General features: G+C 33.2%; 2 protein-coding genes across 2 annotated transcripts in view; both read right to left on the bottom strand.

The window, feature by feature from the left end:
* The window catches only part of LOC140044138 (uncharacterized), a 209,766-nt gene that overhangs the window by 54,830 nt on the left and 138,003 nt on the right, over positions 1 to 16,933 (bottom strand). The window lies entirely within an intron of this gene.
* Positions 5,010 to 7,926, bottom strand: LOC140043706 (uncharacterized). The gene is made up of 3 exons (XM_072088203.1): positions 7,775 to 7,926; positions 5,739 to 5,895; positions 5,010 to 5,571 (listed from the first exon to the last, which is right to left on the bottom strand). The coding sequence occupies exons 1-3, from the start codon at positions 7,779 to 7,781 to the stop codon at positions 5,307 to 5,309; spliced, it is 429 nt and encodes a 142-aa protein (XP_071944304.1). The 5' UTR covers positions 7,782 to 7,926; the 3' UTR covers positions 5,010 to 5,306.

Genomic DNA, 16,933 nt, shown 5'->3' with positions numbered 1-16,933 from the left:
TTATGAGTATACAGTACTTGCCTTTACGACGCCTGAGGGAATAGACGCTTGTGGAACAGAGATTGGAATGTTCCATTCATCGCAAATCAATACATTTGTATAAACGTATATTAATTCTATCAAAATAGTATTTTTTAAAGAAAATCGGCCTGTCTTCAACATTATGATGCTGTACTCGAGCTGTTCAATCGGTTTTCAGCCATTAAAAACAATTATCGTAGGAGGAGATAGGAAAATGCGAAGCATCCTCGCATTATTGTCTGCAGGTATTTATCAAGACGGACATCCATTAGACAGTGTATACCACGATCGAAAAACACCCCTATTTGGGGCAAATCGTTGAACCTAAATTCGTTTTAATCGTCAATAACTAATTATCGAACTCAATTTAATTAGTAAACAGGGTTACATCAGGTGGTTAAAATCAGTACCGAAAGTACGAACCAACTTTATATACCATCGAGTAAACATTCTAGAAATAACGCGCGTTTTACCGAATTTTGCCCTTACGTAAATTTATATATAGATACACAAAATTAATATATTATGATTTGTTTTATTTTATTTGATTTGTTTAATCAATTTTCAATAAATATTCAATAAATGTTCTCCATACATATATTAAAAATACATAAAATAATAATTATATAAACACTATAATAATAACCTATAAAAAACATAGTATGTGTGGAAGGAAACCTATATAAGTTGAAAAACTTTACGCCTAGGCTCCCTGAAAAAAATAATAAAAAAGTTGGGAAGAAGATGAAAATACAATATATATCCAAATAAAAAGAAGGAGAAGGAGAATTGAAAACACCAGACAGTCGAAGATTCAGGCAAGCTCATTGAAAAAAAGGTAATTTTCAAAGAATGCAATTAAATACCAAAGATGGAGTAAAAAAAATTAAAAATGTTTGGGTGCCAACCCATCAAAATACAATTATAAAATTATAAACAAACCCTCCTACTGTATTTTGAATGCTACAAATTGAAATGATTATCTATTTGTGATAATACTCCAGGAATATTAAATATTTTAAATTATATTGAACAATTTGAATTAATTAAATAAATTGTTCTATTTCTGTTGATTATGATTCATTATTAAATTCCTTTTACATATCACTATTACAAACTGTCATGTGAATAACCTTTAGTGTAGAGAACTCAAATTCTTATTTACAGTAAAATTAAAGTGCTATGGACATCTCTGAGTGAAGACATACAATGCTCTGTATAATATTTAATTCCCAACAGTTGATCATTCTGCAAGTATTACATTTTACTAAGAATATAAGCCTAGGAGTATTCATAACCAATTAATAGTGCTTTATCTTGAACTATGAATACAAGAAAAACACGAATTCATAGTATAGGTATAAAAACTGAGCCTACTGAACAAGCTATGAATAAAAAAATGTTGAATGAATGCATTGAGTGATGAAATGAGTAGCTTAGCAGCTGACATAAATAGTAGGATTGACAAGGAAAGAGCATCACTAAAGAGTAACAAGCATTGCTAAAAACAGAAATGTTATGGAACTTCAAAGTAAAAATTAAGGATAAATTTAAAGCTACAACGGATAGTTTGACATGAATGTGTGAAACATCAAATCTAAACAGGATACAATAGCTACATGGAAGCTGAATTGCTACGAGTTGAAAGGCATTTTAGAAGCTACAACCTATGATTTGGTGACATCAAGGAAAAGATCAAATGCACCTTGTAAAGGACATATTTAAAACTGATCTTGGCTTAAATAATATTTCGATTGAAAATGTACACTGAACTAGAAAAATTGAGGTGAAGATCTCTGCCCAAGACACATTATCATTTATAGGCCGCAAAGATCCATTGTGATTCGAAAAGCTAAGGCTATGAAGGCAACAACATTTTATGCCGGCTGTCGACATCTAGAAAAAGCATGTAATGAAGAAAAATTATTAAAAATAGTAATCTTTAGGCCAAATAAAATTAATAACCAGTTTATCGTCCGGGATTTTTAAAAAAACGATGAGGGAGGCCCTTTTTATTTTTTATTTAAATTTATGCAAATTTTTCCAATATGGCCGCCAACTTATATTTTTATTCTTGCATTTCTTTTAAATTCTAAAATGTATGTAAATAAAAATACACTTGAAAACAGTCTCATTTGAACACTAATAATTTTAATTAAGCATTACCAAGGCATAACTTAGTACAAAGCTTAAAATATTAGGTCTATTTAAAGTTCAGCATAGTTTTTACACTTTTGGAGAAAATGCCCTGGTGTTCCTTTTCTTGGCAGCTTTGCCTCCATCCTTACATCCATCACATATAGGATAGCTCTCCGCTTCTTCGATTAAAGATCACATGACACGTTTTAAAAGTAGCAATTTTTCATCAAAATACGTTCTGCATACAACTATATATTGATATATTTAACATTTTTTGCAAAATTTTATGAAAAAAGTGATATTTAACGATGTTTAATAGAGGAAATTTTAAGGTGAGTGACGAAATCCTAAAAATCGGCAATGTCACATTCCAATCAGTTCGTGACGTCACTAATTGTAGTCGTCCGAAATTCGGTCAGAGTGCACCGTCGCACTGCATGTGGTACACCACAGTATCTCCTCCATCCCGGCCCTCCATCTTATTGTGTTGTATTGTATCTCTATTGAGCGAGTATATTTTCATCGAAGTTTTACATTATTTTCCGATATTATGCCAGTCAATTGTGTCGTTGGTGGTTGTGTTCTTACTTCAAACGATGATGTAAGTTTTTTGGCTTTCCAAAAAAACCCAGAATAAGACGCCAGTGGATTCGTTTTGTCCAGTTTACTAGAGCCGATTTTCCTAGAGCCGATTTTCCTAGGCCTAGCTAGCTAGGCCCTAATGAATATATGCAGCGTTCACTTTGTGGAAAACGAATGTTTTGAGTCGTCCTGTATGATGAAAAGAAAATTGGGACTACCATCCACCCTAAAACTTAAGGTGGCCGATGCAGTCCCGACCATAAGAAAAAATAAAAATAGTGAAACTGCGGAGAAACGCAAAAGGACAAGTTCTGTCAAACGCCGGAGACAGGATGTTAATTGTTATTGTAAGTATTCATTCCCATTACTAGTTAGGCCTAGTCTAGTAGGTCCCTGCCCCTAGGCCTATTTTCATTATTCTATCCAAACAAATCTCATTGTTGCCTTTAGTGTCGGGGTCCCATCAGTGGACGTAGGCCTACTGTATCAATATTAATAAAGCTCAACTGATTCAATAGCATTTTAAAGAATATCTACATGCACCCATACCAGATGGCAGAAAAAAAATGGCTTAAACCAGGTACTAATTTATTTGTGCATTTTAAAATCACTAATAATTTGTTAGTACTGTTGTTTTAAATAATTGTGTAAATTTTCAACAGGCTTGTGAGAAGCTTAGACTTGCCCCAAGTCTGTATTTATTGTCTTCTTTTTTTTATTTATTTGTTTTTATTTCGACCGCGATTTTTGTCTGAAAATACAGACTTGTGAAACACGTATAGAAATCGAGTTGCAGATCGCAAACATCTGATAAGAATGACGTAGGTTATCATACCGTATTTGGCTATATGGGGCGGGCGGTATTTAAATATGGATTTCGAATCAACCAATGATCATTTTGTTTCAAAATGAAAAAGATCGAGTACGTACGTACAGTATGCTGATTGTACGATGAGACTGAACAACTGTTGAAAATCGTGTTGCCAAGTTGTTTTGTTTATTAATTGTTTAGTCCTGGCCTAGGCCTCCTTCGTAGGGCTACTCAACTCGTACGTATGACCTTCCAAATAAAACGCCAATAAGGTAGGCCTACATACCACCACCGACCGGCACACAACAGGCTACACCACCACACAGAACAGGACAGGGTCTGGGTGGGAAATAAATCTAATTTTTTTCGCATAATAAATGATCCATTCAATGTTTGATTTGGCGGAGAAGCTAGCCTATCATATCAAGACGAGTTTTCATGTTCTTGGGAAAAATCTCATCAAATGTTTACCAGACTACTAGGCATATAAAATCATTTTTAGCCTTCGGAAACTTTCATCAATGTACCCAAGTACACATTGTCTAAACGTAACATAGCGCATGCGCATCGTCTTAAGGCCCGGTCACACCTAACCGATACCTATCGGACGTGAAATATCGGTCGTGACTTATCGTTCTCAATCGCGGTCACACTTCAACCGAAATCGTTTCGTTGTGATGACGCCCCCAACGGTTAAAAAAAGTTGTTGTTGTATGGATAGTAATTAAAGCAAAGATAGTGTAGTACTACACTATCTTTGATTAAAGTTAAAATATACATGATGGCAGACGACAGCGAAGAAGTACTTCTGATGTATTTGTTATTAAGAAGACAAAAATGTCGACAAAAAAGACGTAGATTGTGGGTACACCCAATTTAATGAATCTAGGGCAATGTATGGGGAATTCCAAACATTGTTCAGAGAATTGTCTTCTCATGAAGACAAATTTTATGAATACTTCAGAATGTCAGAGCAACAGTTCTATACTATTTTAGACTTGGTACGAGGTAAAATACAAAAGGAAGACACCTTTTTTAGAAAGAGTGTAAGTGCAAATGAAAGGCTAGCAATATGTCTTAGGTAAGTATATAATTCTTAAATATAATAAATTAATTGAGCACTAATCATAATTAGTTAGTACTACAGGCCACTAACTAGAGCAGGCCTCTCTAGCGCCTAGGGTACAGTAGTACCTACTTTAGTAACAGCCTAGGCCTAGTAGTAGCACTAGGCATAGTACTACTACAAGACTAGGGTGAGTTACAACTAATTACTATAGACCTAGGCCAAGACCACTACTGATCAGTAACCCCACATTTTCGGCATTAATATTGCTGTGAAATTATTTTGTTAAATTTAAAAAATGAAATAAAAGTTAAGTAATAAATACCCAAACAAAGGAGACCTCAACACTGGTTAATTCAAAATTAAAAACGTTTATTTTAATTGCCTTCTTTGAAGTATTGCCAGCTAAATTAAAATATTTAAAATACTGCAATTTTAAAGATATAGTGTCATCCCGGAAAAATACAAGTTAATTTATTTTTCTTGTCAATGTTGCTAATGTACAAAAACAACATTTTCAACAACCCGAAAGTGTTGTGGAACAATAATAATAATCAATTTTTATACAATTATTTTTATAAAATAAAGTCAAATTTAACAATAAAATTTAAAACCTAAAGCAAATACTCTATCTCAGCCTCATGGACCAATTTGTGAATTTTAAATCGGATGTCAGCCCTGGCCCTTTCAGGCAGTTTTCTTAAAATTTCGGCCATTGACAAAAAAAAAACAATGAATGTCGTCTTTCTTGTTTTCTTTCTGATCTTCCAGATACTTCAAAATTGATTTGTCAATGTCAACACTGTCACTGTCATCTGGTAACTTTCTTTTTTTTGGTGTGGGTTTTTGTGTAGATGTGTGTGGCAAGTCTGGAATGTCCTCATCACTAATACTAGTATTGCTTTTACTTAATACTAATAGTTCACTTGGACTATTGAGGTTACTTGAGGTCCTGAAATGAAAAACAATTGTTAATGGTCTACAGACTTATATTACCTTTGATGTGATATACATTTGAACCACAGGCAAAATGTTCATTTGTTTAGTAAATATATTATGTTGTTTACTATTTATACAGAAGTGAATTAATTATTATTATTAACATTCGATTTTACTTACTCTCTGTGTTGGATAAATGGTTTTAAAAAGGACAAGATGTCTTCGAATTTGTACTTCTTTATGTACTTTTTGGCATCTCCACTTTTAGATGCAGCTTTTCGTTTACTGCTGCTGTAAGCATCCCTGATGTTGCCCCATTTCTTGCGTGCCAAGTCTCCTGTAAATATAACAAAAAAGTGTAGTTTTAAAAATAACATTGAAAATATAAATATCATGTAAACAACTACTGTAGTACAAATAATTAATAGTTACAATAAACATTTTTATCTATTTTTTTGTGTTGAAACGTTATACAAATCAACACATTGCATACTGCACAGTACATTTTAAAGTCAAGGAATAAATTAAAACCATTTATATTTTTTTTACAGATACTTGGCTACTGGAGACTCGTACAAAACTATTTCTTTTAGTTACAGAGTCGGAAAAACAACCATTGTCAACATTGTGCCTGAGGTGTGTGATGCTATTTGGCAATGCATGCACCCTCAATATATGCCTGTTCCAACAGAAAATGAATGGAAAGAAGTAGCAGCTGCATTCGAAACAAGGTGGCAGTTCCCAAACTGTGTTGGGGCCATAGATGGGAAACATGTTGTTATTCAAGCCCCACCATATACAGGATCAACCTTCTTCAATTACAAAGGTACTTTTTCTGTAGTACTGATGGCTCTGGTAGATGCCATGTACCGTTTCATACTGATTGATGTTGGGAGCATATGGTTCCCAAAGTGACGCTGGCATATTTGCAAAAAGTGCAATGGGCAAAGCGATACAAGCCCATCAATTGGCCTTTCCAGCTGATAAAGAATTGCCAAATGCACCAGAGCTTGGTAAAGTTCCCTATGTCATTATTGGGGATGAGGCATTTCCACTGAAATCAAATATAATGAGATCTTATTCTGGCAGTGAACTTGATGACAGCAAACGAATTTACAACTACAGACTTTCTAGAGCCCGGAGGATAGTGGAAAATGCATTTGGCTTTTTGGCAGCAAGGTGGCGTGTCTACCAAAGGCGAATGCAATTACAGCAACACAATGTGGACAAAATAATCAAAGCTACATGTGTACTGCACCATTTTTTACAGAAGACGGGTGACACTGTATCAATGCACAAGTAGATTCTCAAAGGTCTGCACATCATAAAGTCATTCAGAACCTGCGTTTAACAGGAAATCATGCCTCAAATGACGCAATAGCAGTCAGGCACACATTCAAAGAGTACTTTATGTCACCAGCGGGTGAAGTGCCATGGTAAAGGGATGCTTGTTTTGGCAAAGCAGTTTAATTATTCATTATGAAATAAAATAGTAGATGAAATGAGATACATTTCATTATTATTAATTAATAATATTATAATAATGCCTAACAAAAAATGGTTGGTTTGCTGTAACATTGTGAAAATTATTGTGGAGGGGCTGGTGTAAAAAAGTTTTTGTCATTAAATATGTTATGTTTAAAATAATTTCATATCATAGTAATATATTTTAGTTTTAAATTACATTTCAGAGTTGGGAAAAAACATCTTTTTATTATTTTAATATATTTTAAATGATATGACTTAAACTTGAATATATTTGTTAAAAATCTTGTAATTGAATAAAATATATTGTAAAGATTATTATGCAATATTACTATCTATAGTACTACTACTAGTATTGATACTCTATTAATTATTCAAGAGTAATAATAATATTATATATATTATATATATTATATTTGTTAATGTTGTAATTGAATAAAATCTATTGTGAAGATTATTATGCAATATTACTAGTAGTACTACTAGGCCTAGTTTTTTTAATTATTTTTCATTCCATAAATCACATTCTGTGGCCTACGCTTACTAGTTAGGCCAAGCTGGTCCACCACATGATAATTGGTTGACAGTCGTACCCGTGCGCGCGCTCTGACTGACATCTGCGGACTACTGTATACTACTACATAGGCCTAGAGTACTACTACCTAGGCCTAGGCCTAGAAATTACAGACGCCCGCCTAGCTTGGAATAATAGCTGTTAGTTATTCACTTACCAGTCATTCCAACCCTCTCGCCAATCTCGTTCCATATATCATTTTTTTAAATGTTGTTTTTGTATTCGGCGTGTCCCTTGTCATACAGAACTGTGTTATTTGAACGTTCAAAATCAGTGTTTCCAAAACAACGTCTGATGTTGTGTCAGCCATCGCGCCACAGAGAGGAGGAGAGGAGGAGTGGAGAAATTCACTGTTGATGACAGGTATGACGTACCATCATCTGATTGGCTAAAAACAAAATTATCGGGCGATACAAAAAAAAAAATCGCTAAAGAAGCCATTCGACCGATTTGGCTCCCGATGACCGTCTCGATTATCGCTCTAGTGTGACCGCCCCCGCTCTTATGCACTATACCGATATTTTTGTATCGATATCGGTCTAAAATATCGGTAAGGTGTGACCGGGCCTTTAGACGTTGAGTCTTTGAAATTCTGAAATATGAATATTAAAACAATGTACGAGTGAGTAGCCAATGGCATGCGGCTGAAACTAGTCAACTGGATAATTTATGCACCAAGAATTCTTGGTGTCAAACCACGTGACTTATGCGTGTTTCCCCAGACGGAGTATCCAAACTCAAGTAATACACGTATGAAACGCCATATGTGCAAAAATATTTATATTTTTACAAAACTCCGTCTGGAGCCCAGACTAGTGAGAAGCTGTGCGACCTGCTAGAAAATACTCATCTACGAAAGGATGTTCAGAAATTAAGTCCACATGCTCAACATCAGTAGTAGAGGCGTTCCATGGAACCATACTACATTTCACACCCAAAATGCTTGGGTATTCATACAATGGCATGTTAAGCAGGTACTTACTACTATAATTGTCATTTATCCTTACACTTACTATTGGTGTAGCATATTAAAAGTTTACATAAAAATATCAAATATCCAATTTTGTATCTTAGGGCAATACTCGCTGTATTACACTACAATGAAAATTCTGGCAGGGCAGCAGCAAAAGATAGAGATGGAAATGAACGGTTCTCGCTGGTGTTTCCAAGAGCAAAAAGTGGTGGCTACACACTTAAAAGATTATTGACAGATGCAACATTTGGTAAGCCAAACAAATTTGATTGATAAGCTGTATACTATTTTGTTTAATGACTTTGTTCATTTATTGACAATTGCATTTATTTTGTAACCACAGCTTATGTTGACGAGCTTATTTCAGAAACATTATACTTGTGCAGTAGTGGCAAGAAAAATTCTTCAGATTCAATTCCTGAATTAAGTTCACCACCACCACCCGTGTGCTCAACCTTCGTTCGGCCAGATAAAGATGTTGCAATTTCAGATTAATGGTTTGCAAAGTAGAGCAAGACTCAAGAGCAAGAGCCACCATTTTTTTCAATTTACTTCCATAATTTACTGTAGCACATATATAAACAAGAGATAGCATTGTCTTTTTTACTTTTTTTTTTCATTTTAATTTATAAATATATACAGTATAAACAGGGAATAGCATTGTCTTCTGTTACTTTTTTACTTCTTTCATATTATACAGTAATGTTCTGTAAAACGTATAGGCCTAAACAAGGGATAGCATTGTCTTCCGTTACTTTTTTACTACTTTCATATTATACAGTAATGTTCTGTAAAACGTATAAACAAGGGATAGCATTGTCTACTGTTACTTTTTTACTACTTTCATATTATACAGTAATGTTCTGTAAAACGTATAAACAAGGGATAGCATTGTCTTCTGTTACTTTTTTACTACTTTCATATTATACAGTAATGTTCTGTAAAACGTATAAACAAGGGATAGCATTGTCTTCCGTTACTTTTTTACTACTTTCATATTATACAGTAATGTTCTGTAAAACGTATAAACAAGGGATAGCATTGTCTACTGTTACTTTTTTACTACTTTCATATTATACAGTAATGTTCTGTAAAACGTATTATAAACAAGGGATAGCATTGTCTTCCGTTACTTTTTTACTTCTTTCATATACAGTAATGTAGTGTAAAACGTATAAACAGCATATAAATAACAACTTGAAAAAAATTAAATATCTGCAATATTGCCTAATTTAAAGCCTGTGTAGCCATCTTCTTCTGGGTTTGGAAAGGTTCTTCTTCACTGCACATGACGGGAGAACAACTCTATTTTTCCTACCAAGGTAGCCCCAACAGAATCTCACCAGGTTCCTGTATGCAACATGTCTATACTGCCTGTGAAAGTATTGTTAAAAGTTACAGGTTTTAACAAGATACAAGAAAATGGAATGAAAGCATATTGCACCTAGTATTCGTATGCATAGAACAGCTCAACTTACTCTTCATTAGTGTGGGGTAAAGCAGCCATTGCGCCATACTGCTGTTTATATGAAAGGTATGCTACTTGTAGCACCACTCATTTAAACAGACTTCTCTGAATCCTGGATGGCGTGTTAAACACTCTTCATTCATCTCCACTTTCTCCATTTTCTCTCTCGTCTTTGCGATTTCCTGGCAGCAAATGGACTCTCGTGCTTTTGGCATTGGTACACAATTTTTACACATACACCTGAATAAACAGGAATGTCAGATACACTGTTTTTACAGTTATATATGATGTGACAGGGGTTGCATCATTGCCATTACTATTTATTAATTACTGTATTAAGATTTTTTTACAACATTGAATCAATTATGAATGATAAAGGCGAATTAATAGCAAATAAATAAACCTAGGCCTATTAGACTAAAGCTAGTACTCTGCAGTAGTAGCCTAGGCCTAGTAGTAGTACTACTACTAGCTCTAGGGCCTAGCCTAGCTAGGTAGGAGGTCTACTAAGTGTAGGCCTCTACACTAGTAGCTAGAGGCCTATAATGATATTAATAATACAGTATAATAAAAAAAAATAGGCCTAGTTTAGCGCAGCCTATTATTATTACTACAACTTTACTTCATTCATCATCATTATAAGCTATATTGTACGTACCACTCTGTATTGAACAGCATGGCCCTTTCGTCGTTAGCGTTCTCTTCGTGGTCCTCCATCCAAGCCAAGTCTTCAACCTCTCCTCCTTCGTACTCAGTCAGCAGGCTCGAACATGCTTGTGCGTTAGGCCTAGGCCTACATCACCATCGTCATTTTCTATTTCTATATCTTCTTCTTCATCAATATCATCATCGTCAAATGATGAAGAATTGTAATCGAGATTCAAACTAACTAGGCCTAATGTTTTCTTCGGAATCAGATTCCATAATACTGTGTTGTCTTTGATATTACTGTATCACAGAGGCTTTCAGTGTGTTTGCCTTTTTTTTACTCCAACTTGTGACGTAGCAGTGATGACCTATAGGGTTGCCGCTTTTTTTATGACAATTTGTCCCAATTTTGAACAACGTAATTAAAAAATATTTTTAAAATATGAATTCGACCGAATTACTAATTACAAACACTTTATTCTTATTCTAGTAATTATTATCTAGCATATAAGTACAAAAATCTACAATATGTGATTTCAGTGTCATGTGATCTTTAAGTTATGTTCGCTGCCAGAGTATACTGTAGGTCTGGATTGGGGCTGATTCATACAAGCCTATCACTCACACTCTTTCTTGAATTATGCAAGATCAACCGCCATTAACTAGCCTAGGCCGGATCAACTGCCGTTTTGGCTCCGGAGTTTTTTTTAGGGTTATTCCATTATTAAAGTGGGGGTGTGTGGTTATGAATATTGTGTGCAGGTACGTCAATAGAAATGACATTGAGAGCCCTCTTCTGTCAGTTGACTGGTTCCCGGTCTACCGCCTTGTAATTGACTTAATCATGATCGAATTCCAACAACTTAAGAATATACAAAATGTTTACATAATTATATAACAATGTAGATCTATCTAATAATGTTTTTATTTTTTTGCAGATAAAGGAGGATCATCAATAAAATAAAATGATAAAAATTCCAGGCATTTAATATACGGTTTACTGATAAAATATAATGTACCAATGAAATAAACCTGGTGTTCTGAAACATATTTTAATAACTTTTGCCGGCCTAGCGCCTATGTGTATCTAAATCTATCTAAATAATTAAGTTAGTACAGTATTAACAAATAAAGGGTTAGGGTTATGTATAATAAAATGATAGAAATGAGGCATTATCTAATAATGTTTTTATTGATTTTCTTTTCTGATTTTTTTAGTTTTAAAATTCAAGTACCGTTTTTATAGCGTTACGTATCCTGTAAATGGTAACCTAAAAACGTTATCTGAATGTTTCTTTTTACGTTATAGAAATGTAATAAAAATAACGGTTATAGTGAACCTAAACATTAACCAAACACTAACATTAGAAAACCACTATGTGTTTGCTGGACTGCCACAATGGAACAATAGACCTAGGTATGTTAAACAAAGAAATCACGTCAAAGCAGGGTGGAGACGGAATTTTAAGACAAAGGCGTTCTATACAAATGCAAATCTGGTGGTGGAATACAACATGATCAATGCTGACAGAAATTCACGTAAACTCTGCAGTAAAAAAAATGTGGAAACATTATTTGCGTATTAAATCACTATATAAAATGTTCAGCTTGTTTAATTAATATACTGTACAATAATAACCGTACTATGATTTTCTTTTTTAACCTGTTTTGAACGTCTATTTTATCTACTACAAGGAATAATTTCGCCAGTGTGGCATAGCAAAAAGCTATACAAAACAACCTTATTGCTACACATTTCGAAAATTGTGTAGCAAAAAATACAATACAAAAGCTATGTTTCTCGACTAAATCAGTTTGATTAGCAATTTTGCTAAAATTTTTAAATGAAATTTTTCACTGTACTACAGATTCCCACTTGTAATTTTAATGCTAGTCGATATATGATTTCTATACTGTACTTACTGTTTATTACAGCTCATACATGAGTTGCTATTCTCTTGAGGCTCAAGTCGACCAAATAGACAGTTTGATATCCAAGTACAACTTGTAACTAGAATTTAATTCGTCACTTTGACGAATTATAGGTGATCATTTTTATCATTTTATTGACATTCATATTTTTTAAACATGCACCTACGTTAACATACAATCGGAAATTGTTGATGTATGCCATCCTATTATACGCTTATAGTGCTGAGTTGTGCCTATTATATGCCATATACAATATGTACAGTATATACTGTACTGTGTATATCTATATACATAGCATAGGTGAAATTACGGGACCCACATCACATCGTTCTAATTTTTTGGTATGATGACGTTGTCAAAATAAACTTGAAGATAACAATATCGAAAGATAATGAATTGAGTAATAAAATATAACAATTGGAAGAAAATTTGGCACGTGGACGGGCGGTGCGCGCTATTTAAAAATTGTATAACTTTTACGAAAGCGATGAAAAAAAATACTTTTTAACTTCAACTGGCCATACGGTAACGTCACAACATCCAATAGGCTTAATTTTTATATGAATTAATATAAGCTTCGCTTGACGACGTTACACAAATGTCAAAATGTTAACATAGTTCACAAAATGTTATGTTTGCAAGTTTCAGAGAAAAGCGTTGCACAAAAATCATACAGAAAGAAAGAAGAGAAATAAAAAGTTGATGTTGATGATGATTTCGTACAATCACAAGAGGTTATCAGCAACTTCGTTGCGGATAACCAATAACAATACATGATCATTTTATTCTAAATGATCACCTAATTATGAATATTAAATTCCTGCTTCCAGACGACGTCACACTTGGGTTTAATCAGACCTTAAAAAACCTAGTATTTGATTTTCTTTACCAAAATGATTATATATTGTACCGTTACTACTGTATTATTCCAACACGTAATTGCTATTCTCTCTCTCTCTTTTATTTCTAGGCGTTTTTTAAAGATAAATCAGTCCTTAAAAACCTAGCTATTTTGGTTTGAAATAATCATAACCTATTGTACCGTTATGTTGATTTGTTAAACAGTACAGTACATAAAATTTCATTAAATTCAATGTTCAATTTGAATGAAAAAGCTAAACGGTAGTGTTTCAAATTTTGAGTTTAAAAAAAAATGGTTGGGAAGAATAAATATTAATAAAATATATGTAATCAGGTTAAGAAACAAAAACCGCTGTAGCATAGTTTTACTTTTTTTTATCGCTGCACAAAGGTGTCTCATTGAAGCTTACAATATTACATAATAAAGCATATAACAATATCACTCATGCCGACATGGAGCTATGTATACAAACTAAAATATGGCACATGTATATAAACCAAGATCAGTTGTCTTCAAATCACCAACTTTCAACTATATTATAGGCCTACAACTCCGATATTTTACTGCGTTCTCGATTTGATTTTACTGCGACTTAAACCAAGGACCATGCTGCCGAAGATAGGACCACATTTGTTTAATGGATTTGATGACTACCTGGACTTTTTCCAACGAAGGGGTTTTTATCCAACTGCCAAGGATTGCTCGTACTGTAATGTACCAATGTACATGTCTACTCGTAACCGTATTCTCATCATTAATTATTATAATTACATTTAAAAAACGTAATTTAAATATTTATAACCTGTACCATTATATGTATACTTATGTCTTTATTATAACCTGCATTTTATGTGCAATTATTTAGTAATTTTATGTACCATTTATTCAGTTACTGTAATGGAAGTTAAGTAATTAATTAATTGTAAGTAAATAATGATGTAATTTAATAAAAAATATTTATATTATTGAAATGAATTTCTAAATAAAAATACATTGTCAATTTAATTTTGTTGTTGTTATGTTTGGTTTATTTTTTGCTATCCTATGTATTATGATAATTTTGCTATTCTATGTATTAGAATATTTATATATAACAGCATATCAAAATCTTTTAATAAAGAAACTAAACAAAATTTGTAAAAAGTATACATGAATGATTTGCATTTGTATAGAACACCTTTGTCTTAAAATTCCGTCTCCACCCTGCTTTGACGTGATTTCTTTGTTTAACATACATAGGTCTATTGTTCCATTGTGGCAGTCCAGCAAACACATAGTGGTTTTCTAATGTTAGTGTTTGGTTAATGTTTAGGTTCACTATAACCGTTATTTTATTACATTTCTATATTTTTAGGTTACCATTTACAGGATACGTAACGCTATAAAAACGGTACTTGAATTTTAAAACTAAAAAAATCAGAAAAGAAAATCAATAAAAACATTATTAGATAATGCCTCATTTCTATCATTTTATTATACATAACCCTAACCCTTTATTTGTTAATACTGTACTAACTTAATTATTTAGATAGATTTAGATACACATAGGCGCTAGGCCGGCAAAAGTTATTAAAATATGTTTCAGAACACCAGGTTTATTTCATTGGTACATTATATTTTATCAGTAAACCATATATTAAATGCCTGGAATTTTTATCATTTTATTTTATTGATGATCCTCCTTTATCTGCAAAAAAATAAAAACATTATTAGATAGATCTACATTGTTATATAATTATGTAAACATTTTGTATATTCTTAAGTTGTTGGAATTCGATCATGATTAAGTCAATTACAAGGCGGTAGACCGGGAACCAGTCAACTGACAGAAGAGGGCTCTCAATGTCATTTCTATTGACGTACCTGCACACAATATTCATAACCACACATCCCCACTTTAATAATGGAATAACCCTAAAAAAAACTCCGGAGCCAAAACGGCAGTTGATCCGGGCCTACCGTCGCGGTAGGTGGCCGACTCGGCCGAATACTCGCATGATCTTTCTTGAATTCTGCAAGATCAACTGCCACTCCGCCGTCAAATTCACCACTTGCAAAGTCAATAAATATCTGACGGAAGGTAGTACTGCTATCAATTACTGTCCTTGCAAACCATGGCTTTATAACTTTATTCCTCTTGCAAATTAAAACACAAACAAATACCCCCATTTTATCGTAGTTCAACAACGAGTAAGTAAGAAATCACGATGAACAAATAATAAAGAGATTCTCTGTGTACCGCGGAAAAAAAACTGCGCAATGTGAAGTCGGTCGGGCCTCACTGTTCCAGACGTGTACCGATGTCAAACTAATTAGTCACGCGTGTTGCATACTGCAAAACGGCTGCTGCATGACTAAGTAAGGTTGACCTTATTTGACCCGAGCCTAGTACACACGATGTGTGGGCTGTACTCTCGTACGGTATCTAGGCCTACATTATTTTACATTACGATTTACGGAAAGGTAAACATTTTGTAAATATAAATTCAAATAATAATATAAAAAATAAAATAAAAATCGATGCGGCGCCAAAAATCGGAGCGGGCGGGGACGATAAACTGGTTATAAATTTTATTTTGCCTTAAACATATATACTATGTTGGTCATGACTTAGGCTACAGTTGGTAGGTAGGCCTACAGTGTAAAATGTGAAATGTGTAATAATTGGCCCGCCAATAATTTTTATCAAAAAATATATAAATATATTAGTATTCTAAACAAATTAAAATAAAATGTTTTACTTATACACTGTACTGTAACATTGTTTGGGCTGGTGCTTACGCCCCCTCTAATCCGAGGGTGAAGGTTTAGCAATTATTTTTAAACCAAAAAATAATGCTTAACCACAAAATTAAGTATTTAACAAAAATATATTTAAATTTCTTAACTGACAAGCCAAGTGGGCTGTACACTACTGATTCAATCATTTTTAAGTTGTTTAAATGAGTTTTGCTATGTTTTTTGGAGGATTGCAGAGTTTGGCAATTATTTTAAACAAAAAATAATGTTTTACCCCAAATATAAGTGGAATAGTCTTGATTTAACCATTGTTTCTAATTGTAAAAACTTTTAAATGATATTTGAAAAATCATTATCTGATGAAATAATATGCTATTGTCTATATTTCTTTTGAATTTATTTATTAGTTTTAAGTTCTGGTTCCTGTAATGGTCATTACCTTTATTCATGTAATTTATTTTATGTTTTCATGCTACTTTTTAAACAAATTAATGTAACCTAAATATATTTTCTGTTTTGTATTCATTTGACCATTACGAAAAAAATTGTATTGAACTTTAACTTGATAATATTGTTATTTGATTTTCAACTCATCACAAGTCCTCAAAATGAGTGCTTATGTTTTTCATATGTACATTTGGATAAAAGAAAAAGCCAGTATACAATCTAAATTAATAGTTGTGCATTGAATCAG

The sequence above is a fragment of the Antedon mediterranea genome, chromosome 3, assembly GCF_964355755.1.
Source record: "Antedon mediterranea chromosome 3, ecAntMedi1.1, whole genome shotgun sequence".
NCBI lineage: Eukaryota > Metazoa > Echinodermata > Crinoidea > Comatulida > Antedonidae > Antedon > Antedon mediterranea.
Note: the sequence above shows the minus strand (reverse complement) of the source record. Positions and strands in the feature narration are given on the sequence as shown.